General features: G+C 43.7%; 1 protein-coding gene across 1 annotated transcript in view; it reads right to left on the minus strand.

Annotated features, from left to right (window-relative positions):
- PKHD1 (polycystic kidney and hepatic disease 1 (autosomal recessive)) overlaps positions 1-24,712 on the minus strand; it is a 259,529-nt gene that overhangs the window by 191,692 nt on the left and 43,125 nt on the right. The window contains exons 32-35 of the mRNA XM_010583200.1: positions 20,848-22,461; positions 20,533-20,676; positions 12,685-12,898; positions 8,055-8,205 (exon numbers count right to left, since the gene is read on the minus strand). Coding sequence (XP_010581502.1) covers positions 8,055-8,205; positions 12,685-12,898; positions 20,533-20,676; positions 20,848-22,461 — 2,123 coding nt within the window. The remainder of the gene's footprint in view (positions 1-8,054; positions 8,206-12,684; positions 12,899-20,532; positions 20,677-20,847; positions 22,462-24,712) is intronic.

The following is a 24,712-nucleotide window of genomic DNA, read 5'->3' on the forward strand; positions in this document are numbered from 1 at the left end:
CTGGCCAAGTCCACGCTGCTAAAACCTCCCAGCTTTCAAAACAGGGTGACCACATGCCCAGCCCTTGCTGGGTGACAAACCAGGCCCCAAAACATTTGGGAAGTGGTTGATAGGTCAGCCAATGCCTCTGCTACACAGAAAACTCCTGTGTGGAGCACAAAGTCCACAGTAGTGTTCTGTTTGGCGTTGGGGAGAGGACACGAAGTCAAATGGTGATGCAAGTGTCTGAAAGCATCTTCAGCCCACATCACACCTAAGGAAGGGCAAGACCTTCATATACCTTAAGCCGTGTTCCAATGCAGAAGAACAAGTCCGGGCTACGTGTGTCTCCAAGGATCTCAGCCCTTTCCCAACTGAATTCAAGATGGGGAGATGGAGAAGGCCTCCCTCTGACTTCACCCAGAGCCCAAGGCCATGCACCCCCCCCCAGCACAGACGCAGGCATCGAACACTCCCAGCCCTTTCCCCCAAATCCAGAGTGAGTCCCACATATGAAAAACCAGAGCCATGCTTTCAACCGCAGACAGTCCTTCCCCCTCCAAAACTGCCTAAGCGCCGAAGGAGTCAATTAAAGTCTCTGTCATAATTAAACAGGAAAGTGGCAGCAAGACTCTGTGCAAGAGCCTGGGAGCAAGCAGAGAGAAAATGTGCCCACAGTCCCTCAGGAAGGCTTCCCCGCACCCTCCTGACCTTAATTCGAGCCTTCCCTTTGTGCGGGAAGGGAAAGATTCGCTTTCTGTTCCCCGGAGGAGCGCCTCCGAAATGACACTTTTCACTCTGAATCTGTGTTTCTCATAAGGGTGGGGAGCAGGAATAAACGGAGGGGGGAGGAGGAAAATGGTTCTCATTAAACTGAGCCATGCTCAGTTCTGATTTCACGTGGGTGCGTTTAAATGCGAGTGGAAAGGCTTTGATGTGCTGTGGGTTACAGGGGACGGGTATCCCATCCGGGGGGTAACTTCCAACACACCTCTACCGCAGCAGTATGAGTGATGGGGAGAAGAGGGCTCCCTCAAAAAGCACATACTATTTAGGAAGCAATTTCCTCAGAGACACTGGAAAGATGGTGGGATTGAAAAACAAAACAAGAGGCTGTTCAAAATGGGGGGGGAGGGGGGGGGAAGAGAGAAAGATAGAGTTCAGTCCTTCATTTTTGATCTGACAGCAGGAGAGGAAAGAGTTAAACCTCAAATCAGGAAGCAAAAAGTTAAAGTAAAAGGACACAAAACCATGCCACAAGCACATCTCCTAAATTTCCCATTGCAGCCCAAGGCTGATCCCATTAAAAAAAAAAAAAAAAAAAGGAAAGAAAAAAAAAAAAAAAAAGAGAAAGAAAGAGAAGCAATTCTACTTATCCTTTTCTCACACACCTAGCAGCCACTTTTTTATTATTATTTATTTATTTACCTCCCCCTTTCAGAGCAAGGCCCTTATTTTCTCATTTAGTCCAACAGAGATTGTCCTCCTGGAATGACCTTTTTTTCCTCTCCCTCTTCTCCTCCTCTCCTTCTTCCTCCCCCCCTCCTCCTCGCTGCCTCCAGGCCATTGCCCTCGTGCCAGTAACTAGATAACACACTCTATCAGAGATTTTTTAAAAAATCATTGCAAAGGCACTAGGGCTGATAGTGGCATCAATCCTAGCCTGACACGGGCTCGGGTCAACCATTTATCTCTTCGCATTGCCTGTGGTTACTGTGGAGGCCATCTTGGTTCTCTACATCTTAACAACCTTGCAGATGGTACCTCTCCCTGCTCTGATAGCATCTGCACCCCAAGACTGGCCTCATGCTTTTATTTTTATTAGATTATTATGGACTCCTCCACTTCCTTTCTGTGAGGCTTGCAAATCTTGGTTGGTTTTGTTGCGTTCCCCACCCCCTTCTGAAAATAACACCGTGACCAAGCCAGAAGGTTAAGAAATAGGGAACATGGAGATGCAAGGGTAGGTTTGCTGGGCTGTTAAAAGTGCGTATTTATGAAAAATACGCACACAATATTTTAGGAGGGTTTCATCTAGTCCTACTCCTGGCATCCCGTCTTCTGTAACATGTTTATTTTTGGCTATTTGCACTGCCGAAACACCCAGGAGCCCTACACAAAGCCCAGGACACCAGAATGTCCAGTTCTATCAGGATGCTCCCTAATAAGCTGTAGTCAAAGGAAACTATTCCCCAGTCTCTGCAAAATGTGATCACGATGGCCAAATAAAGGGATCTGGGCTTTTACAGTATCTAAAGTGAGACACAGGAATGAAATATTGTACCCTGCTTAACAACTCTCAAATTATTGTAGTGGTTGTCCTCGCGGGCATTACGGCAAAGGGGAGCACTGGAGAAGGCAGAGAGAGGATTGTTTGCCCTTTCTGGAACTGTTTGGTGCTCCAGGAAAGAAAGGACAGTATAGGAGAAGGAGGGCAGGTGGAGGTGGACAGCCAAAGAACACCAAAGGTGTTACCAGCACCGTAATTTTTTTTTTTTTTTTAAACAGAAAATACTTATAAACATACCTGACCATAAACTGGAAGCCTGCACACGTCTGCAAGCAGGGGCAACCAACTATGAGCCCTTCACCCTCAAAAATGCACCCATCGAACATCCATGCAATGTGATGGCACTAAAACGAGAGTGAAAGAGCATCGTGCGCGTACCACGCAGAGCACCAAGAGACTGCTGGTCCTGCAAAGCAGGGTCACCTCCCGTCACTTGTAACCCCCACAGACAGACAACATGGACGAGAGATTCGACATCAGTCCTGCTGTGAAAAATAAAGTAACAGCCTTTTATGTCCAGAGTGCCCTCTGCTTCCAGAGAGCCTTTTATGCTCCCCAGAAAGCTATCTAGGATTTGCCACCTATATAAAGTACCAAATATCTCCAACAGGCAAAATTATCTCATCTCCCTCACCTCCAAATACTGTGACATCCGGAGAGACGGTAAGTGGAGAAAATAAGGGGGGAAAAAAAGAAAGAAAGGAGCAATTCTAAGATCTGCAGAGGAATCCAAGGGATTTGGAGAGCTAGTCCTGATTACATTAAGTCGAAGTTGAACAGCAAGGGTCTCTTAGGTGACTGTGCATACCTCAGACACAGCCTTTATGGGTTTTTTTTCCTTTTTCTTTTTTTGCTGAGAAGTGAACAAAGCAGTTATCCTGGTATCAATCACCAAGCTAAGCATTCACAGATCCTCAATACTCTAAGCTACTTCTTAAATCTCAAGACCTTCCCTTAATGCCCTATTTAAAAACAAACTAAAGGCAGCACAGCATACCCAGGCAGAGCCATAATCCAGGATGGCATTTTTATCTAGCAAGTTATTTTTTATTAGCCTTCTATTTCTTAATAGGGACCCCTCGAGGGTTGGGTTGTAGAGAATTCACTAGTATACCAGTTCAGCTTCCCTACGACTGCCTTAATATACGTGGCATCTGCCCTCTGATGAACATTATATCACCCATCTGGGCCAGAGGAGGGGGGAGTCGGAGCAGGGAAACACTGCTCAAACAGCATGCTTGCATGATGATTAGGTCTGGTCCAGTGATCCGGAATAATAATCTGAAGGCTCACTAAGCATAATGGGTTCGGAAACATCCGAGCCTGGTCAAACCTTCCCATGAGCATCCTTTACGTGTGTTATCGGTGTGTTTTGCATGTCTCATCAGTGTCACTGTAGCTGACGTCTCATTATGCAGCCAAGGTGGAAATGGACAGGTACTGAGTGAGCATTAGAACTTTTCTTTTCCCTTTTATTATTTAATTCATATCTTCCCATTATCCAGTGTATCGTGAAACCGTGAACTAATTAAGTCCTGTGGGATATACAATCAGTGCTGGATTTTTTTTTTTCTTTTTTTTTCCCCCCCGCTCCTTTCAGGAGGCTAAATTGCATTATATACCGATATAAAAATAATTCTGCAACTCTTCCTCGGATAATAATGGAGCAAGTTACAAACACTAATGATGCCAAATGCAACAGTGGGACGGAGGCCTGCTGCTTACTCTATGTGACCTAATTAAGTCATACGGGGGCAAGTACTTCAAATACAAAGTGAGGCAAGGGCCTAAATCAGTTTCTAAAGAAATCCATAAAAGCTATTCTCTGAAGCATGACCAGGCATAGACCAGACCCCAGGAAAAGGCCAAGCTGGTGAACTCAATTTTCCCAAAGTCTGCCATGCAAGTCACAGATCTCCATCCAGCAACCTGAAACTCCTAGAAATTTTGGGGGTCCTCTAGATTCAGAGCTGAGCCCAGCTCAGACTGTAACCATGCAAGCAACAGCTCAGAGATTGGAAGGGACAAAACTTGAGATGGATATTGTGGCACCTTCCAGAAAATACAGCTATTTTCTCCAGCTGAGGATCCTGCCCAAAAAGGGCTCAACCTGAACAGCAAATTCAAGCGACTGACTCAAGGGAGCAGCATGCACAACATGAATAGGACAGCCAGCATTTTCAAAAAATAACCTTCTAATTTTTGATGGTAGCTACACAGCCCAATTTTCAAGCAGTTATGCTGAAATCAGAGGCGGAAGAGCTCTCTTTCCTGCAGAATTAAGCTTAGCCATCACATGCAGATCATCCAAAAATTAAGGTATCTGGAGTTAAGCTCTTAATTTTCATTAAAATAGATCTTTATATGTATTTATCAGGGGAAAAAAGAAGTTAAAGAAATGGGGAGAAAAAAAGCACCTGTGAGGAGTTTTTGTCTAGGCACCATGATCTTCTAGCACTTGGAGTTTCTGTATATCTAAGACAATAAAAAAAAGTTCAAAGGACAGCTACCTCATTAACTCATTGAGAAAGAGCGTTTGTGGTGTTTGCTAATCTCTTCAGATAATTTCGGTGTCCTTGGCTTACTCATGCACTCGCAATTCAAACAGACGGCAAGGGAAAACCATGGTAATGTATATAATATATTGTGGATGTGACCAGAAAAATGGAGGATTGGGTCTGGCAACATGTTGTTATTTAAAAGCCAACTAGCATAGCTAAGGTCTGATTCCTGGACGAGTTACAACAGCCATTTAATGCAGTTTTTAGTAAAGCTGACACACAGATCCAGGGTGAATTCACTGTCTGGATACTGTTCTGCAAAGTCAGGCAAGAGAAAAATGGACTATTTCCAGTGCAAGGCTCCTGCTGGTCAAAGAAGGCAAATCAAGCTGCTGAACATGCTTCTGCCACTCGCTGTACACAAGAATCCTTATGCATGGATTTCTCTTCAACATTGCGAGGTTGTGTCTGTGAGCTGTCAGCAACAGGGCTGCTAAAAGCATTATAGAAACACAGACCTGGAAGAGATCACCATCTCACTGGAGTTCGGTTCCTTGCTACTGGGAAGACCATGTCACCCAGCCTCTCTCATACACCCACCACGCTCCTTCCCGGGCATCTCTAGAACCTTCTGCCTGGCGTTCTCCCACCAGGAGGTTGCTGCAAAACCTTGTCACATTCACAGTCCATGCCTTATTTCCAGCCTACCAAATCCCAACTAATCACATTAATCTCTTCCTCATTATTTTAAGAATTATGGACAGGTCCTGTTAGGTGTCTTATAAAGACTGAAGAAAAGATGACTTCACCCTAAAGCTTATATCCCTTAGACTCAAGTTCCTAGAACCATCCTTTTAAGTTTGGGTTTTTTTTTTTAATTTTCTGCTCTTGAACCAAGGTTGTTCCTGCTTCTTGCCAATGCCCTCTCCACGCTCTTGATAATAGAAGCCTCTGTCAGCCTTTCTGCAATGCCTCTTTTTACTTCCAATGCCATCCTGGAGCTAATCCTGCTCCATCATCACCTAATCATTCCCGCCCCAACCCTCCCACAAAGCCCAGCTGTGTTAAGACCCTGCTGAGTTATCAGCCCGCCCGGGCATCATTCAGCTGGCAGAAGAATAAACAGAAAACAAAACACTGAACGGTGTAGCTATGCTGAGAACAGCTGCGGATCAGGCCCTTTTTTTATGAAGCGCTTTGAGATCCTTGCATGAGAGTGCAATAGAAGTGCCAGATGTTATTATAAAGAGATGCAGTCCCATTACTTGTACACAGAGTTGTGCTGCCTGCTAATAGCACCATTATCCTAAGGCACGTGGTGCTATTAATGCATTTCGCTGCTTGGTGCTGAACCTGGGGACCATTATTTCCACTGGAAAGGTAAGGCCAGTTCACATGACATGATTTAAACCTCTACAGTGAAGCATGCATATGCTGCACCAGGTCGTAAATCTTAACGGGATGCTGTCAGCTAGAAAGGGACCAAAATTGAAACCATTTATCTGAACTCCCCACCCATCCACCTCTGCTCACCCAGGACAGTTTTGGGAAGAGGGATAAAATGATTCCAAGTGCCTGCTGGGTTCATTAAGCAGCAGCAAATCCCGGATCTAAAAGCGCTGCTGGTTTCATCCTGCTCTCCCTGAATGAATTCGGTGATTCAGGACACTTAGGACTTCCTCGATTTTCCCCACCCTGAGCAGAAAAACCACAGCGGGGACAAACCTTACTACTTCTTCGTATTCTTGCTCCCACCTGAGTCAAAAGACAACCTGTCATCATCTCATTACTGAGACTACAGGACCCGTGACAGCCGAGCTGTTCAGATCACAGCCAACCGTAGGTAATAACAGCTCCTCTACGCTGCAGCCCGGGCTTTAGGGCAGTAGAGATGCCCTTATCACATTCAGGAAGGAAAATATGAATGAAAGGAGTAGTTACCATTTGATCTGATACCTGCCCGAGCACTTCTCTTTGCTGCCCTCCTGCATTTGCCAGCTAGTGATTTTTTTTTTTTTTTGGCTTAGTTTTCTCCTCACCTGGGCACGTTTCTGGTAGCATAACTAGCAAGGCTGACTAGCAAACGAACACTAATAGGTAAAAGGCTACATGTGACATTCCTTCACACACCAAGGACAGACTTAACAGAGTGAAGGAAAGGAATTGTATTTTAGGATACTCAGCTGCAATAGTAACATACATCTAAGGTAGATTTGTAGGGCAAATATTCAGAGACTCTTAGTAAAAGATCCAGAAGGTGATGCCAGAAACACACCAGATTTACTCTGCCAGGACACTGCAGCTACTTCTGGGGTGGGGTTGTGGAGTAAAGGAAATGTCATTACAGACAGCAGAGTTACAAATTACCACGGTAGCTTTAACATCAGTGCTGAGCAAACAAACTTCAGTTTCCTAGGTTTCAACCATACTGAGAAGATTGCACGATAATTTGATTTAATAGATAAAAACCAGTGTTTGTTTTTTATCATAAGTCAGGTGTGTAACTCTTCCCACTTGCACTGCCCTGTATGTTGTAGGTCTCCACCACTTCTCAGGAGCTGCTCATTTTGGAAAGGATGGTGACAAAGAGATATCTGATGTTCACCAAATACCCAGCCCCCCTAAATTTCTTCTCACAGGTGGCACACCCCAGTATTCAGCTCAACACCCCCGAAAACTCTGCAACACCGTGAGGACTCCTTTTAGGACATTTTAGGTATGCAATGAACATTCTTAGATATAGAGCCTTACAATTATGTTAGTTCAGAGTCATACTTTTTTGTCATGAACTCTTTGCATATGTCTTTCTTCTTGCTATACCCACACATGGCACTGGGAAGCCTGTCCCATTTTACTTCAGATACCGAAGAGGAGCAAAAATCAAATATAACCAGAGCTGCACAAATGCTGAACGCTAAGTCTTTGCCAGACAGCTGAAACTCTGTATCTCATGGCTAATATTTTTGCTCAGGTAACAGAAAATAACACTTTTAGAACAGACTTTGAATTTATATAAAAAAGGATAGTGTTAAAAAGGATATACATTGCCCAGAAAATAAGGTAAAGCTCATTTATGTCTCATAAAATACTTGATTAACCATAGTTAAGCATTAATTCAGCTGCACTGCATTAGAACTGCTATTCAAAGTTGGAAAGCTTTTAATATTATATATTGCTGCTGCTCAGCCTAAATTGTTTTTTTTTTGCCCCCTTTAAATGTACACAATATTACAAATTTAATTTTAAGCTGTTTGAATCAGTCTGTAAAAAAGATTTGATTATACCTGAGTGTTCTGGCCCCAGTTTTTCCATATCTCAGTAATCTTGGCGGTAATTGGCTGATTAGCTCCCTCACACTCCATCTCTGCCTCAGTTTCCATGGTAATGTTACAGGAGCTATTATAGATGAGAACTTCATCTCTTTCCACTTTAGGGCTGAAACGAGAAGGGAGGTTAAATGGGGTGTCATCAATCTTAATGAAATGCAATTATTTTTACTCTTATTAATCATTGCAAGCCATTAGCTTGTGGCAACTCCTGGCCACCATTTGTCAAACTTTGCAAATTTCTGTAATTTTGTTTCCATTCTTTTATTGTTTATTTGTTTTTCCCCCCTTTATCTGCACACACTCAGGACGAAAATACATGCAGTAAATATCTCTCAGTGATGCCTTTCTGCTTCCCCAAACTATTACAAATAGTAGCAAATGCCATTCTAGGACCAAGGCAGGAAGATAAGTACAGACAACAGCTAGGGAATCAGCAGTGTTAGGATCAAAGATGGACTCCTACATGGAGTGAGGTTTGCTCGTGTCTCCCCCCTCCCCATCTTGCTCACACTTAGCAATAGGGAATGAATAACTTGCAACTCCCCTAGGGCAAGTGGAGAAATTGGAAAAACCACACAACTGGCTAACTGGTCCCTAATTCCAACTGTGAAAAAATGAGCTCATTTAGGGGTTCCAATTCCTGCTACCCAGCTGATTGCAATGATGCTTTGTTGCTAGCATTGGAACATTAACTTAGTAAATTAATTAAACTTACTTAACAGCCCAGACTAAGCAGATTCGATATATGTGCCAGTTACACTAACAGACATTTGCTCTAAAGCCTCCCCTTGCATAGGGGGAAGAAGTAATAGAAAAGGTGGTGGCGAAGAAACATTTTTTTCCTTGGTCTTGCTGCTGACTTTGGTAGCATCTCATTATGGGGAGCTACAGCATCCAACATCCCTCAAAACGAGGGGAAAACTTCCAAATTTACTTCTACAGGCTTTGGATCAGGACAGGATAATCCAATGTCACTTTTCATTCCTTCCTCAGCTATTGCTCCTTCTTCTTCCTCTCCCCACCCCACCATCAGATACACACCTGCAACTTGGGGGAAGGAGAACAGAAAGGAGAGGAGTTATAGCAACACCAACATAGCTCAGAAATTACACCACTTTTCTGAATAGCTAAGGAAGGACAGAGTTCATAATACGATTTACTCAACAAAATAGAGGATCAGATAGGTAGGACCAGGATTTTCAGAGCTTCCTAAAAGCCCCATCTAACAGGATTTTCTAAAGTGCCAAAGTCAGGAACCTAAGTTTTACCAAAATCAACCCAATCCAAAGCCCAACACTCAGAGCTTTGTTGGAAGGCTGATGATCAGGACGGTTTGATGAACCTGAAGTTTTCAAACCATGCTGGCTGTGGCAGCTCACTGTACAAAGAAAGAGCTGCTCTGACAGTGCATTTGGGGGTATTTGTTCAGTTGCCCTTTTTCAGGGTTAAAGTGTTAAAGGAAGCAGCCACATTAGAAACTACCAAAAAAAAAAAAAAAGCCTTCTGCAAGTAGCTGAACCTCTTTAACAGTGAATTTTTATTTCTATATTTAAATGAACCTTTCCCTCTGTTGTATCAATAATCAAAAGCCAGCCATAACGAACTATACCTGCTTTTGATAGCAACACTTTGAGAACTGCTCATCCTGTACAATAATTCAGTGGACTGGGCTATCTTTCAAGACCGCATAGTACTTCTGTTTAATGCTACAAGAAAAAGCTACATCTTTTAAATAACCAACTGTTTTAAAGGCAGAAGGGGGTGGTTGTTGGCTAGACACAGGGCACGAGCCCAATTTGCCAGGCGCTGAAGTCAATACAAGGACCTCTGAGTGGTTGTTCACATCTTTTTACGAAAAGTTGACGAGCTTTGCGTGTAGGCAAAGAGCCATTTCCTCCTTGTCCACTAGTAACTGGATCCCAAAACCTTGATGCTGGAAAACTGTTAACAAATTGAAGTGTTCAAAGGAAATGCAAGAAAAGAAGAGGTGACTTATTAAAGGGAATTCAGGGATGTCTCTTGGTGCCAGTGTTGTTAATGGCAAGACTTGCACCTCTTCTAAGGAATATGCATTTGCCATCACGTGCTCATAAAGTATAGGCTATAGTACAGTCTAGATTAGGGGAAGCTTTATTCAAACCACTGTAAAACCAGTAAGAAAGAACAGGAGAGATTTAATGTGCAGCTAAGCCAGGAATGATTTCAGTAGTCTTGTCCGCATCCTGGGACAAATGTCTTAATTCTTGAACATTTCTGCAGAATTCAAATCCATATAATTTTTATTATTGTTATTATTAGTTATGATTATTAATTACAGAAGTCAATGTGTATTATTTCAGGAATTCCCAAAATAGTTCTTTTCTGGTTTGAACATTTTCATTTTCTAACACTTTTTGAAATTAAACATTTTTCTGAACTGAAATTTGAAAAAAATGTTTTCAAAAGTTCTGAAATAAGTAATTTAGATGACTTTAAACTCTCTCTTCCTCTACTTCTCCCCAGATTTTTCAGAGCAGGAAACTCACTTGAAATCAAACAATCTTGTTTGTCCTCGCTCCCCTTCAGCAAGAACTAGTTTAGAAATAGATTCACAAGAAAAAACATCAGTACTCTGGAAAATTCCTAGGCAGCCCAAGTTTTAATTTCTAACTACTAGACAAGCATGAGCACAATAGGAGGAAAAGTTAAGGACAATAACAAAGAGGTTGAAGAAGTTGGAAGAATGGGAAAATAGGTAAGAAAAAGTTGACTGATTTGATTCAGAAATATCTCCTGATAGGATTCCCTGAAGGAATAATAAACCCTGTCTCTAGGACATTCACAATTAAATTGGACAAAAACACAGTGAAAAACAATAAGGAAGCAGTCAGCAAATGGACTGCATGACTTTTTCCTCCGTGGTAGCAGCCCAAACCAAGAAAAGGAGCAAGAAGAAAAATAATCATAGGAAGAGACTCATTGCAGGTGCATTTTTTATCAGTAAAGAGCGGAGCACAATTTTGATACCCAGGGAACAGGAAGCAAAAAAAACAGAGAGACAGATGTTGGGTTGCCCTGTTACTCTCAAGTTTGTAGGTTACCTGGTTCGGGGTTACACTGATGTGTGTAACCCCAGGAAAAGGAAAGCAAAATACAGCTAGACAAGGCAAAGCTCCTGGAGTTTCTTGTTTTGAAACAAGTCATTCTGGGAGCAATAGAACTGCTGAAATTAGTTTAATTTCAGGATGGTTTTTTCCCCCCCTCTAAGTGTCCCTACTCTTATCTGCCCCAGCAGAACTGTCCTCCTGGGCTCCTAGGATGTTACAGGACATTACCGATGCACAACGTGATTTTGGACATGTCAGGTGGCCAGCTGTACATATCTGCTGTCTGGCCTGCAGTTTGCTGGCAAACAACAGATCAGGGTAGAATTCTGCCTTCCTCTCCCTCAACAGGAAAGTAATTTCTGCCTCACACAGATTTTCTCAAAACTGACAAGAATTTCGTCATTCTTAAGACGTCCATCCCTTATGAAACCCAGGTCAAATTAAAAAAGCTGGTGGGGAGGAAACGACAGACTGACAGGCAGATGCTGTAACAGTGCAAACATTTTTTTAAACTTTTTTTTTAATTTTTGAAACAATTTTTAAAAATTGTGCAACTTGTGCCTTGCTGTCTTTGGTTCAGTAAATGCCAGTTGGCTTCCTTCCCTCAGCACAGGGCATCCAGAACTCCCTCTGGTGACTCACAACACCAGCTGTGACACAAGGGGCAGATCAAGATGAGGACCAAATCTCTGCAACTCCACTGAAATACCTGGGCTGCAGCATCATGCACCAGCCAGGAATGGGTTCACCGTGTACAGCAAATCCTGGGCAATGCATTGCAGTGATATTCTAATTCTCTATTTGTTTAATGTCTTTTGGGAACTTTTGTTCATCTGTTTATTCCTTCATTCAGACCTCCCTCTTACTCCTAGAAGTAAATGCTCTGCAGGTATAAATCCCCACCGCTCCATTAAAGGCAACGGTACCAATTTAAACTCCTGGGCAACTTGGCCTTGGATTTGCAAAGCCTGAGCCTTGAGTAAGTGCCTGAGCACCCTTGCTGAGTAAATATTGCACAGCCTGCTGAATTTTCTCTGTGACTTTTTACTCAAGAAACTGCTTGGAGAGAGGAAAGGGGAAAAAAAAAGAAGAAAAAAAAAAAAGACTTCTGCTTTTCATAATGCCTAATCTTTTTCCCCATTGGCATCCACCAGATGTTGCTTTGGATCAGAAGATAAATATTAAAACCTAAGAAGGAACAAAGCAGGCTGTTTACGAGATGGATTTTCTGATGTCTCTCAAACACTTTAAAAAGATGGGAGGGAAGGAGGGGGGAAGAGAGATGCTTTGATAGACACCAGGAATGAATTTCACAACCCAGCGGAGCTCTCTAGTGGTCTCAAGGCTAAATTGCTCTATTGGCATCAACCTAAGAATTAGGAATTTGCTCCTTCAGTCCATCATTTGGCAGGGGCCAATTCTGCAAAAGGTAGAGTACCTTCTGGGGGATGTTACTCATGGGTGGGCCCACTCAGCTGTTGGAGAGACACAGCACTGACCTGACAAAGAGTCCAGCGAAACGCCTCTGGGGTGGGTTGATGTCCCTCTGGTGCCACTGAGGTGGGCTGTCCTCACAAACGTACAGATAAGACACAGATCGTCCCTGGTGATAGGAACCCACCGTGACCTGGACATCACATTCAACAAAGGTGGCTCTGGCTTCGTGGCAGTCGGCAGAAGAACGCGTCAGGCCACAGAGAATGGCCAAAGAAGCTGTAAAGACAGGAGAGGAAAAAAATAACCCAAAGCAGCCTACACGCCACTGATACTAAGCAGATTTTACCAACTGACAGTTGTCACTGTGGATTCCTGATGTGCGTGTCCCAACCTCCCTTTTGGTGCATTTTTTTGAGGATGAGTAGGTCTCCATGCAACTCCTTCAGCCCCTTTTGCTTTGTGTGAGCAAGCACATAACCTCGTTTGTGCGTTGAGCATCAGGATGGTCTTTGGGATCAAATTGCTCTGTCCAGGAGGAGGTGACATACGTGATTAAATACAAGCATGAACATTTCTTCTGGGGAAGGCAGACCATGGTTTACACATCAGGCATAAGGCACAAACCTTTTACCAGGGAGATGTGACAACCTAACATCTATCACAACTTTGAAATCCAGAAACGGGTTTCGTGAAAGCATTGCCACAGCTTGGAGGGCTTCTGGAGAACTTGTGTGATCTGGGATCTCCCACCTTGCTTTGTACCTGAGCGTGACTAGAGGCTTGGTCCAAGTTTGACTCCATGGATGCAGTAGGAAGTATAATGGGAGCAGCTGCTTTGCTTTGAGGTGTGTTTAAGGAACAAGTGGTGTGAACAGAAATTAGGATTTCTCATTCTAAACCCAGACAAAAATGCTGAAAAAAAAAAATGAACTGTCACTGAAGTTCAGATCAGTTGAAATGTTCGGGTTTAATAATTTAAAAAAGGAATCCTTTAAGTATTAAACCATGCCAGGGATCAAAACTGTTTCTTTCAAAACCCTGAACATGTAAAGACTTTTGGAGAATTTTCATTAAACCTAAACTAATCAAACAGTTGTAACAAACTCCTGAAAAGGTCTGTGGACAGTATTACAGTCTGCACTGTAGTATCCAAGAGTGTTTCTCAAGTATCAGAAATGCAATTGATGAGAATTTATCAAAAAAGGATTTTTTTGTTTGCTTTTTTCAGTTCCAGTTTGTTCAAAAGGTGTCTTGTTTGCTGGGAAAGCGTCACTGTCAATGAACGTCTTAGCTCCTAAGCAATTGTGAAAACTAGTTTTGAAATGGTAAAAATATGAAAATGCTGTATTTTCTATGTTGAAAAATTTAGTGCTTTTTGCTAAAAATGATTATTTCATACGGGGTATTTTTGAAAAGTTTATAACTGTTTAATGTTTAAGGTGTTCTTTGAAATATTAAAACCTGGCATTTCATATGCTCTGAACTTCAGAGAAAGAGTTCACATTTTTTCTGTATTTTTCTTCTCTGGATTTAGAGTGTGAGAAAAGTTACCCACATCATTACTTCACACATTTTGCAATATGCTTAATCTCTTTCCTTCCTCAAATCCAGTGACAATTCTTTTGCTCGGCATCCGTTCAAACACAGCCAAACACAATCCCTGCCTCGGAGACCTACGTGTAAACACGAGAGTGACAAGTAATAGACAGAGAAGCCTAAAGGAATGATGGCACCATGCCTATATTTTGCCTTTATTGTCCAGAAATTATGTCTAGAGCCACCTCAGGTGTTCTGTAGTTCCCACAGAAGCCTTGCGTCTTCCTTGAGGCCAGGCTGCCATTCCAAGGGCATTTTAAGTGGCACTAGATACCTGTGTTTTGGCAAGTGAATACCATCCAAGAGGACTAAATACTACAAAGAAATTGCCTTTGCAACAACCTGCAGCAGAACCAATTCATTACAGGAATTTCTCCAAAAGCGATAACATGTATGCTTTTTTTTCAGCCGGTGAGAGGCTGAAAACTTCTCAAAACTAGCAAACATGAAGGACATCCAAGCAGAGGTGGCACTGCCCTTTCCTTCCTCCACAAACCTACAACTTTCCTGTGGATAAAAGAATTTGTTCCCCTTTTGTAATAGGGTATAACAGCTCTTTCTGCTTTACTATTCTATTCTCCCTGTGACACGAAAGGCTGTGATAAGCTCAGATGAGGTAATGGAGAATGTACAGCTACCTTAGATGAATAACCGAATAGAACAGAATATTTTCAGCTGGAAGGGACCTACCATGATCACCTAGTCCAACTGCCTGACCAATTCAGTGCTGACCAAAAGTTAAACCATATTATTAAGGGCATTGTCCGAATGCCTCTTAAACACTGACAGGCATGGGGCATCGACCACCTCTCTAGGAAACCTGTTCCAGTGTTTGACCACCCTCTGAAGGTGGGTGGTCAAAGGAAGATTAAATTCACATTCCACAGTTTAAGAAAAAACAACAGGTTGCTGAGCTAATCAAAAGAGGTTTTGGTTTTCTTTTGTGGTCTTAAAAAGAACATGGCAGAGTTTTCCTGAGTAGAAAAACAGCTGAACCCTATTTTAGGATGAATGTTAGAAATGACCCACAGAATCTCAGGGTCTGAATATTTTCCTAGATACGGGCATCTCTGACGTGCTCCAGTGCCCTCATCTCAATTTTATCATACCTGTAGGAACATAAGGCCTTGCATCCTGCCAACTGCTGAAATAATTTTTACATCAAACTGGACAAACGAAGGTATTAATTTATAAAATCTAAGCTAAAGAGCATGGTTACAAAGGGTTGTAAAGAGATCGGTAGAAGAAAAACCCAGGAAAATCCTGCTTCATCTATACACCCCAGAATCAAACCTAGGACCACTTTCTCCTCCACCAGAAGGAGGGAGGGATTCCATCTCCACACCCTACAGCTCCTGTCCATCTGATGGAGATGCCACTCTTTGAGGACACGTCCATTTCTCATCGCTTCCTTCGGGATCTCTGAGGTACTCCTATTCCCCTGCTCCCAGAGGATTTAATATCTTTTCTCAGTTAGGAGGAAGCCTTGGCCTTTCATCCCCCTTCGTCTGACCATTAAACACAAATATCCCTTAGTATTATTGGTGCTATTGTCTCCTGCCACAAGAGTAACAAAAAATATCAACTAAAGATTGCAAAACTCTTAGTATGTCCTAAAAGGATAGTCTGCCCATTCTGGGACACAATTCTTCTCCCTGCTTAATTGGTTAGTGTTCAAATCCCACAATGAAGCTTCTTTATGCTTTGTATTCCCTATAAAGATAAAACCTGCTAATCACGTGTAATACAATCCCATCACTGAGATGAACGCATTCACCCCATTATGGCTTCTCTTTTGAGATCAGACACAACGGCAGCCAAATCTCTGCATGTAGGTAATGGGTTAGGGACTGACTGCCCCCAACCCAGTCTTTGAGGGATACTTTGGCTTAAACCAGGATCCTGGGATGCTCAGCACAAGGGCTTTGTTCTGGGTCACTGTTTAATAACAACTGCCGGACATGTGATGAGGCTAAAACCTACAGGAGTTCCAAGGGCAGCTGCAGATTGATTGAACAATTGCCCGAGGAGTCCCGGTGCCAAACCGCACATCCCCAGTTATCCACTGCTCACAAAATGGACTGCGGAGCATAACATTAACATGTGCTTAGCTGAGAAGACAAAGGTTAAAAAAAAAATAAAGAAAAAAAGAAAAGGGAGAGAAGAAAAAAGAGACCTGTTAAGGTCATCAAGTCCAATCTCTGCCTATGAAGAATTGCTCCCTAGGAGACATTCATTTTGCACAGCCGAGTTTCAGAAGTCCCAGGAGGTGACTTTGCAAGCATCTATTCCACCGCCTGATAGATCTCACTGTCAGAACGTTCCTGCCATGTAATCAATATGCATTTTTTTTTCCTCTTTCTTAATTTCATTTCCAGATTTCAAAGACAGAAGGGACCATTTGGATCCTTTGGTTTGATCTCCACAATAAACATCAGAGGCCCTGGCTTCTACTGAGGTCTCAATTGCCACAACACATCCTTTTCATATCTTCTGCATTTACTCATACAAATCACCCCATTTCCCTGGCTATAGTCCCCCTTGGCCCTAGCTCACTGCATCTCCTTGGTACACCTGCGCTGCTGCAACCAAAACTCATTCCTCTCCCTCCTCTGGCCCCATACAAAGAGCTCCACCAAGCCATGTCTTGTTCCTTTTAAACCAGCCTCATTCCACTTCTAGCCTTTAATCTAAATCCTCTTCCCCAAACATCCACTTTTGCCAATGTAATCTGGCTAACAGCAGGTCCAGGACTTGCTAACCAAGATCCCAAAAGCTGTTACATCAAAGCCCTAAAACCACACCTGTTATTCCAAGCACACTGATGCAACCAGTTATACCAGTCTAAGCTTTCTCCCTGATGGATCTTCTTATCAGTTCATCTCCTTTTAAAGGTGCCTTCTTTACCCTCACCCCAATGTCAAACATACAATCTCAGATACTGGCTTACTGCAAAATTTACATATGGTACCTACCCTAATATCACCTAATAGGAATATTCAGTTATTTTCTCACCTGCCTCAAGCTTCCTGCCAGTCTTCCCATCTTTCACAGGAGCACAATTCAATCCCATAGACATTAACCATGTGTTCTGTAAATTTAAACCTGAGCTGAACAGAATCTACAGCTGTGCTTGCACTCATCAACAGTGCTGTGACACGAGTAACAAAGCAAGAACAAGAGAAAGGGAGAGCTCTTGGGATCAAACCAGTTATCTCTTTACCAGGCCTTTACTGACTTGTGGGTTGGTTTGGGTTTTTTGGTTTGGTTTTGTTTTTCCTTGAAGGGAGTGTGGTTTTGTTAATATTTTCTTTAATTTTGTTAATTTTCTTAAGCTTTAAGGGTGAAACCCAAATTTTAGCTCTCTTCTGATTTGATTTTTCTGCAGCTTGCAAAAGACGACAGTTTACATAAAAGAGTCTAGGCTTGCATGCCTATTCCCTGTGCTCTGGACTGATCCCGTTTCAGTATTTAGCGTGCCCACCTCTTGCCAGCAATCAAACCAAAACCTTGCTGCAACCCCGCTCAACAAGGGAAGACCCCGTGGGACAGGCTTAGGGATGGATCCTGCTGAGACCGGTGGTTCCTCGCGTTTTAGAAAACCGCCTGTTAAACGGGAAACAAGTCCCATTTCCTACCTGCAGAGCCTTGCCCTGCGGATTTGATCACATGAGGAAGCTAGATGGACCAGTTGGGGATTCCCACGTGAACATCTCTAATCTTAAGCCGGCCAGACACAACATGACCTAGCGCTGAAACCCAAGGGCAGCGAGCTGCCACCTGACATCCCGCGGTGCCGGAGGGAAGGCGTTTCTGCTTCACAGCGTGCCGTAACAGAAGAAACACAGCTTGAACTCTTCACTTCTCATCACCCGGTCCACGAGCAGCGTCGGGAAATGTCAGACAAGCACCCAACCTGGCCGCACCAGCCTCTGCGCCAAAGGGGCCCTGGGGCATCACAGATTTATCCCTCTCGTCTCCTTCACGGCTCGCGGTCCCGCGTCCCCAAAGTCGCTTCGCCACCTCTTCCACGTGCACGAGGCCGTGAAAGAAAGGTCTGAGTGCTGGATGTGCGAGTGCCAAGTGGTAAACTCCCCCAGGCAAACAGCAGCACATAAACCACGAGGTGAGACTGGACTAACTGCACTTAATAAATCCACTCATGCCCTAAATGGTGGGAGTGTGCAATCCCCTAAATATTAGGGGAAAGCCATCTGGAAAGCGTCTTGCTCTACGTACAGATTCACCAATGCCACAAGGAGATGTGCATGGGCTGAATGTGCCTGTCTCAGGGAGTACAAATAGCCCAGCAGATTCTCACAGATTTAAGCAGCCTGCGAAGGAGATTGGTTTTTTTAATTAAAAAAAAAAAAACGAAACCCAAACATTTTCTTGTAAATACTTCATCAACAGAGAAACACTTTTGCAACTCAACTGGTGAGATTTGCAAGGCTGCAAGCTACAAAATCCACGGCAGGGAAGAGAAAGGTTGTCTTGTAACTGGCCTCAAAGCAATAGTGCCTGTGTCCCTTTGGTTAGTGAGGCAACACATCCTTTGTATCTTCTCTCCAGAAATGCAACCAGCAAGTGGGCAGCAATCAGCATTCACTTGCTGACATCTAGTGTCAGTAGTAAGTATTGTGGTCCTGCCTGTAACATGGTTTTTCCCAGGCTCCCTCTGCCACCTACCACTCAGTGAATTTTGAACACAGTTATTAATGTTTTCACAGTTTGGATCAATTTGATTACCTTTTATTCTGCTATTCTTCCTGCAATAACCAGAATTCCCTGTTTTGTACTCTGATTTTATTTTTTTTTTAGCAGTCCAGCACCATGTCTTTTTTCTTGTTTAAAACAAAAAAGCAGTTTTGTGGACTGTGCCTAGAACTTGTTTAAAACAAAGAAAATTGAGCCCTTATGATCTCTTGATGTCTCCTTTTGAGTGCCTGTTGTTGGTTTTTAAAGCCCTTCCCACCCACCCCCCTCCATTTTTCTTAGTATTCCTCATGGATGGGGAAAGGAACTGTCCAAAATGACAAGAAAAAATTTAGAATTTTGGAATAAATGAGGCTGAAGAGGACCCTTGGATGCCTCTTGTCCTGACCCTTCCTCAAAAGAATGTTAAATTTCATGTTGGACTCATTTTTCAGAAACTAATCTAATCAACTTGTGACTATTTTGAAGGTTGGAGATGCCACACACCAGAGCAAAACCCTGGCAATTTACCCTGATGGACACTCTCACTGCCACCTTTCTTCCAGGCCCACCAAGGATAAGAGGCCACGGACCTTTGGTCACAGGGATGATGGATCTCTGGATGGCCACAGGACAATAAATATTTCTGTAGATCTCAGGATGTTCTCCTAGCATCAGAGCCACGAAGGGGCTGAAGTGTTATGCTACCAAGTGTTGCAATGTTGCATCACCAGGAGAGGTGCTCCATGCTCAGCATTTGGAGAATGGCATACGTCTCAGGGTGAGATTTAAAAGTCTTAAATCCTGCCTTTTGCAGATCTTAGGACCCTCATACTGCATTGCCAGTAGAAGAGGGAGGAAATACATCTTGTCCCAGAAAATGCCCATTTTGAAGACTTTCCTTCAAAATCGAGGCAGGGTTATTTGTCTCTTTAAGAGAGCTGGAGATCACAGCATCATTCCCGGCTGCCTGTCTCCAGTTAAGGAGGATGCTCTGGCTGTGGGGTGATCCCATCTTCCTCTCAAGGAATTCAAATCCTCATCTCCAGCTTCCCAAATGTATGAACCAGCCACAGTACATCATTTGTTCACCCTCCCAGTTATTCACCCTTTTCCTCCCACCCCTTTACACCACTGAAGCCATCCCATCATGCAGCCAAAACACAAAATGTATGGAGCCACAGAAGAAAAGGCATTTAAGGGAGCTCAACTCACTAAGACAGTCGTGATGGCCAAGAAGTGCTTGGGTACCCAACCCTACAGCCCTCGTGAACATTTTATGTGAGAGTTTTCCCAAGGAATAGCTGCCACAAAGAACTGCTGACATTGTGCATATCTCACACACACCCACAAAGCCTGTGTGACCACAGACACATGGTGATTCTAGCCCAAAGCCCATGGCCACTGACACAAAAACTCCCCCTGACAGCAATTGTCTTTGGACTGAGCTCAAAACCCAGAATTCAATGCTATCTATGTTGGTGCTTCTCTTTTCTCCAGGGCTGCTGCTGCTCTCCATTCCCCTGGGATGAAACACATTGGGACCCCCCACTTTTGGGTCAAAATAGGTTTTTAGGGGATATTTTTAACACAATGCCAGGTTTTGTGTCTTAGCTGACCGTGTAAGCGTGGGGCGAGGCAGCTCAGGTCAGTCACCGTCGTGCTGCCCAACAGTCCACAGCTGGCACCACAGACTGTGACCAAAGTCTTCCCTGGGGAAAACCCAGTTCCATGCAGGCCAACTGCTCCTCCATTCATGCCACCTTGGAAAAGGACAGAAAATGGGATTTAAGACAGAGCTCAACAGCCAGCTGTCAACAAGGGTATTTTTTTTTTAATTCATAATTTTTGCTTTCACGCAAAAAAAAACCCAGTCACCGTAGTCCCTCACACTGCACCCCGTGGAGGAGCTGCAACAAGCCTTCATGACTCACCCCAGTTGAGACGTACAGCTGTCACCACCAGCCGAGAGGTGAACGTCAGGTTGGAGGAAGCCCAGCCCCTGGGGACATCCAGGCCCAGTACATGGTACTTGCCAACAGGGAGCCGAGGAGCCAAGCACTGCAAAGTAGAGCGAGCGATGGTGATGTTACCACAAGCAAAGTCTCCAACGAATACGTGGATGGCACCCATCTCTGTGGCCCGTGATACTGTCATCGTTAGAAGGAGACCAGTTGCAATAAGCGAAAGGAAAGCTGGAGTAGACTCCTCGTTGTAACTTATTCTTCCAAGGTAATAGGAGATGCCGTCTACTTTTAGACTCAAAGCCCTAGTCCCATTACCTGGAGGCACCGTGCACTGGATAGCTACACAGGTGACACTGAGAATGAGGCAAGGGTGATAATCAACGAGAACAGAAGTCATCCTCTTTCCTTTCAGTGCCGAGCCTGCTAAGGTGAGCAGGCCTCCACCGTTGGTACTGAAGTTTCGTGGATAAAACCGATACACCTGAGGAAGGATGGTGAGAACACTGGACGCCTTTCTGAAGCAAGCTCGACCACTTTTCCTGTTGGATATGGAAATGTTGTGCTTCCCTGGGGCAATGCAGTCTGTTTGGCACTCGATGCTGGTCTCGTTCCAGAAAGTTACCTTGCAGACAGCCTGGTTATTCACGTGTACCATGGGGCTATCAGTTGGCCATGCCAACCTCTGTCCTTTGATCGTCACATCGGTGAATGTCCCATTGGTGTCCCAGGTCACCAAATCTACAAGGGGGGTCCACTGCTCATGAAGGTGGAGTGTACAGTCTCCAAGGCAGACACTGCGGATCCCATTGACAGTCGCTGTGACATTAAGAGCCCAAGATGCCTCAGCCAACCACTGATCATGCAAAGGACGGGCCCCTGGAAGGACAATACAACTAATGGCATCGTTATCAGAGTTCTGGATCTCACAGGAATAATTACTCTCCAGGCTGACCTGTACCAAATTCCTCCTGGATTTTAAAGCAACACCAGATATAGTGAGTAACATCCCACCACAGATTGATCCTTGCGATGGGAATACGGATGTTATCCGTGGAGTTATTGTAAGGGCCTGCAGCCTTGCTGTCACACGAGCATATCCTAGCTGCCTCTGGATAACCTGGATGGGGAAAGTCCCAGGTTCCAGGCTGTTCAGTGGCAAAGAGCATTGATAAAGCATTGCAGACTTGTTGCCACTTTGGAACTCAAGTTCACATTCACTGTGTCCAAGCTTAGCCAGAGATCCAGTGATGTTTATCCCTTGGATGCTCAAGAGCAGGCTGCTGTCTGTGATTTCCATTTCAACAACAGTAATCAGAGGAGTCAAAGCTCTTTGGTAATTAAAGGTGGTGGTCCTTTTTGCAAAGAGAGCATGTTGAAGTGACCTGCTGCTGATGACTACATTTACTCTGACAGAGATGTCTTGTGAATCTTCATTAGACAAATTAGCAGCTGGTGGGGTCAGGCACCAAACTGTCTCTTCTACCAAGTGAGTAACCGTACAGGTTTGCCTGTTCATTGAAACAGAAACCAGGGCAGGATTTTGGCTAAAGCCCACCCCAGAGATTGTGAGCAGTGTTCCACCTAGGAAGAAAATAAAATAAGTAAGAAGGACATTATATGCAGGAAAGGAATCAATGACTGTGAACAATCACAAACCATGATAAAGCTGATAAGCATGGAAGAAATTAAGTCCTCTTTTTGGAACAAAACAGCTAGAGATAATAGCAGTCATGTATCAAGATAATCCTATGTGGGCAAGAGGCTAAGGTACCAGATAGCCAGGGACCTTTGTGGCAATAAATGGCAGTAGAAAGCCACCACAGAACTGGAGGAAGCTGCTGTGAGAGGACCCCTGAGAGTAAAGAGAGACTGAACTCTTCAGGGAATGAGACTGTACAGGCAGCTGGGGACATGGTAGAGATGGTTTGGTCCTGTTGCACACAGGGAAGCAGAATGTGGTATGTCTACTTTCAAACAAAAAGCCACAACCACAGAGCTTCCTTCAGTCTTCAGTTCTGTCTGGCCGCTCAGGCAGGGTGCCAGATTTGCCACGCACTGATGGTCACTTGCTTTTGAGGAGTTCACTGACCAGAAAAGCTGATACACTGATGAATGCTTCCAGCCCTCCCCTCCTTATATGCTCCCAGTCTGCACCATTTAAGACAGGTGGAAGAGGAAGGGGAAGAGAAGAGCAGTTCCCCCTCCACTCCAAAGGCAACTCTGACCAGGGTTTCCCATGCATGGGCTGGAGGAAGGCAGGCTGTTTGCTTTTCCCTGTGGTTGCCTGGATGGCTTTATTCCCTGGGCTTTTACTTAAGACCACAGAAGAAGACAGCAAATGGATAAACAGACTCTTGGTGTGAACCAAGAGGGTCATTCATATGGAAAAGCAATTCAGGAGTTAGACACAAAGTTATGACCTCCAGCTGGAACTGTCCGTGTCTTTAGTGTCGGAAGCTGGAAGATTATTGTAGAGAAGTATCCTCACACACTCCTCCACTCATATAATCTTCCCAAGGCATCCTGGTTTTGGGTCGTTCTGGGAGACAGGCTGTCTTTGGTCTGACCCACACAGTTGTTCTAGGACATGGCACTGGAGTCTCCCTCTCCACATTGACAGGAGAAGCAGCCGTGGGAGTCTCTGCTACTACTCTGGCCACTAAGAGTAGGTGCTAATTATCTGGAATAAGCGTGAATCCTGATGTCTGGGTTTACATTAAGTTGCAAAGCAGCGGTATCTGCTCTGCTTCCCAGGGTGCTAAGACCAGCACTGAAGAAGCAGCAGTCTGGATTTTAGGGAAGTGATAATCATAAAAATGCAAACCCTCCAGCATTCCCAGCCTAATCCCATGCTTCCAAGCCCAGAGCCCAGCTGAAGCCTCTCTCCATCTTCCTTTAGTTTGCAATACTGGTACTCCCACTGCTCTGCCTTGCTTTAACCTCTTTATCCATTAATCCTATGCCCTTCCTTTTCCCATGATCTGGCTGAAAAATAAAGTTGTTTTATAACGGTGTTCTTTTTGATTGAGCTCAAATCCTTAATCCAGATGGCCACACAAGCGTTAACAAAAGACTAGAGATAAGGGGGGGAAAGGACTGGTGCTTTTTGCAGCAATGAGTTTCTAAATCAGCTTAAGCCATTCCTAAAACTACAGCTAAAGAGTTAATCAGCTCTTATTTACATTTCAATTTACCCTTAAATATGAAAAGAAGGGTGCAATATTTTTTTTTTTTTTTTTTAGTATAGCTTAATCTTCAAAACTGAGAGCTTTTGCTATCCAGGCTCTATCTACACTCTCACCTTTCAAGGCTTAGGCACTTCACAAACTATTGAACTAATCATGTACCACAAAGCCTCTGAATTTTTGTATCTTTAAATGTGTTATGAGGCAGGGAGAGCAATCTGTGGAGGACCTGAAGTTGCATCAAAGAATTTCTCTGTCTTCTATAAAAGCATTTCTAAGGGCTCATGTAAAATTCACTACAGGGATTCAACTCTCCCCCACCCCCAGCCAAATGACAAAATAAATCAACCACCTCAAATCTGCTTTTTAAGATTTAAAGTAAAACTTTTCTTTCTAATTCAGTGATGTTTTGCTCTGAAACACACTTAAATTATTTCCAACGTTTAAAAGCTTGGAATGGAATTAATAAATATTTCACTTTTGATTAAAATTAACATTGAAAAAGGGGGGGGTTTGTCTTTTCAACTCAACGAAAATGAACATCCCCTTTGGGATCACTTGAAATTATTGTTTGCTCCAAACCAGAGTTGTACGCTGCCTTCCACCTAACTTTCACACAGAAAGCCTTGAAAGATGGAGGCGTAAGG

Source organism: Haliaeetus leucocephalus, unplaced genomic scaffold (genome assembly GCF_000737465.1).
Source record: "Haliaeetus leucocephalus isolate CR32 unplaced genomic scaffold, Haliaeetus_leucocephalus-4.0 Scaffold871, whole genome shotgun sequence".
Classification (NCBI taxonomy): Eukaryota; Metazoa; Chordata; class Aves; order Accipitriformes; family Accipitridae; genus Haliaeetus; species Haliaeetus leucocephalus.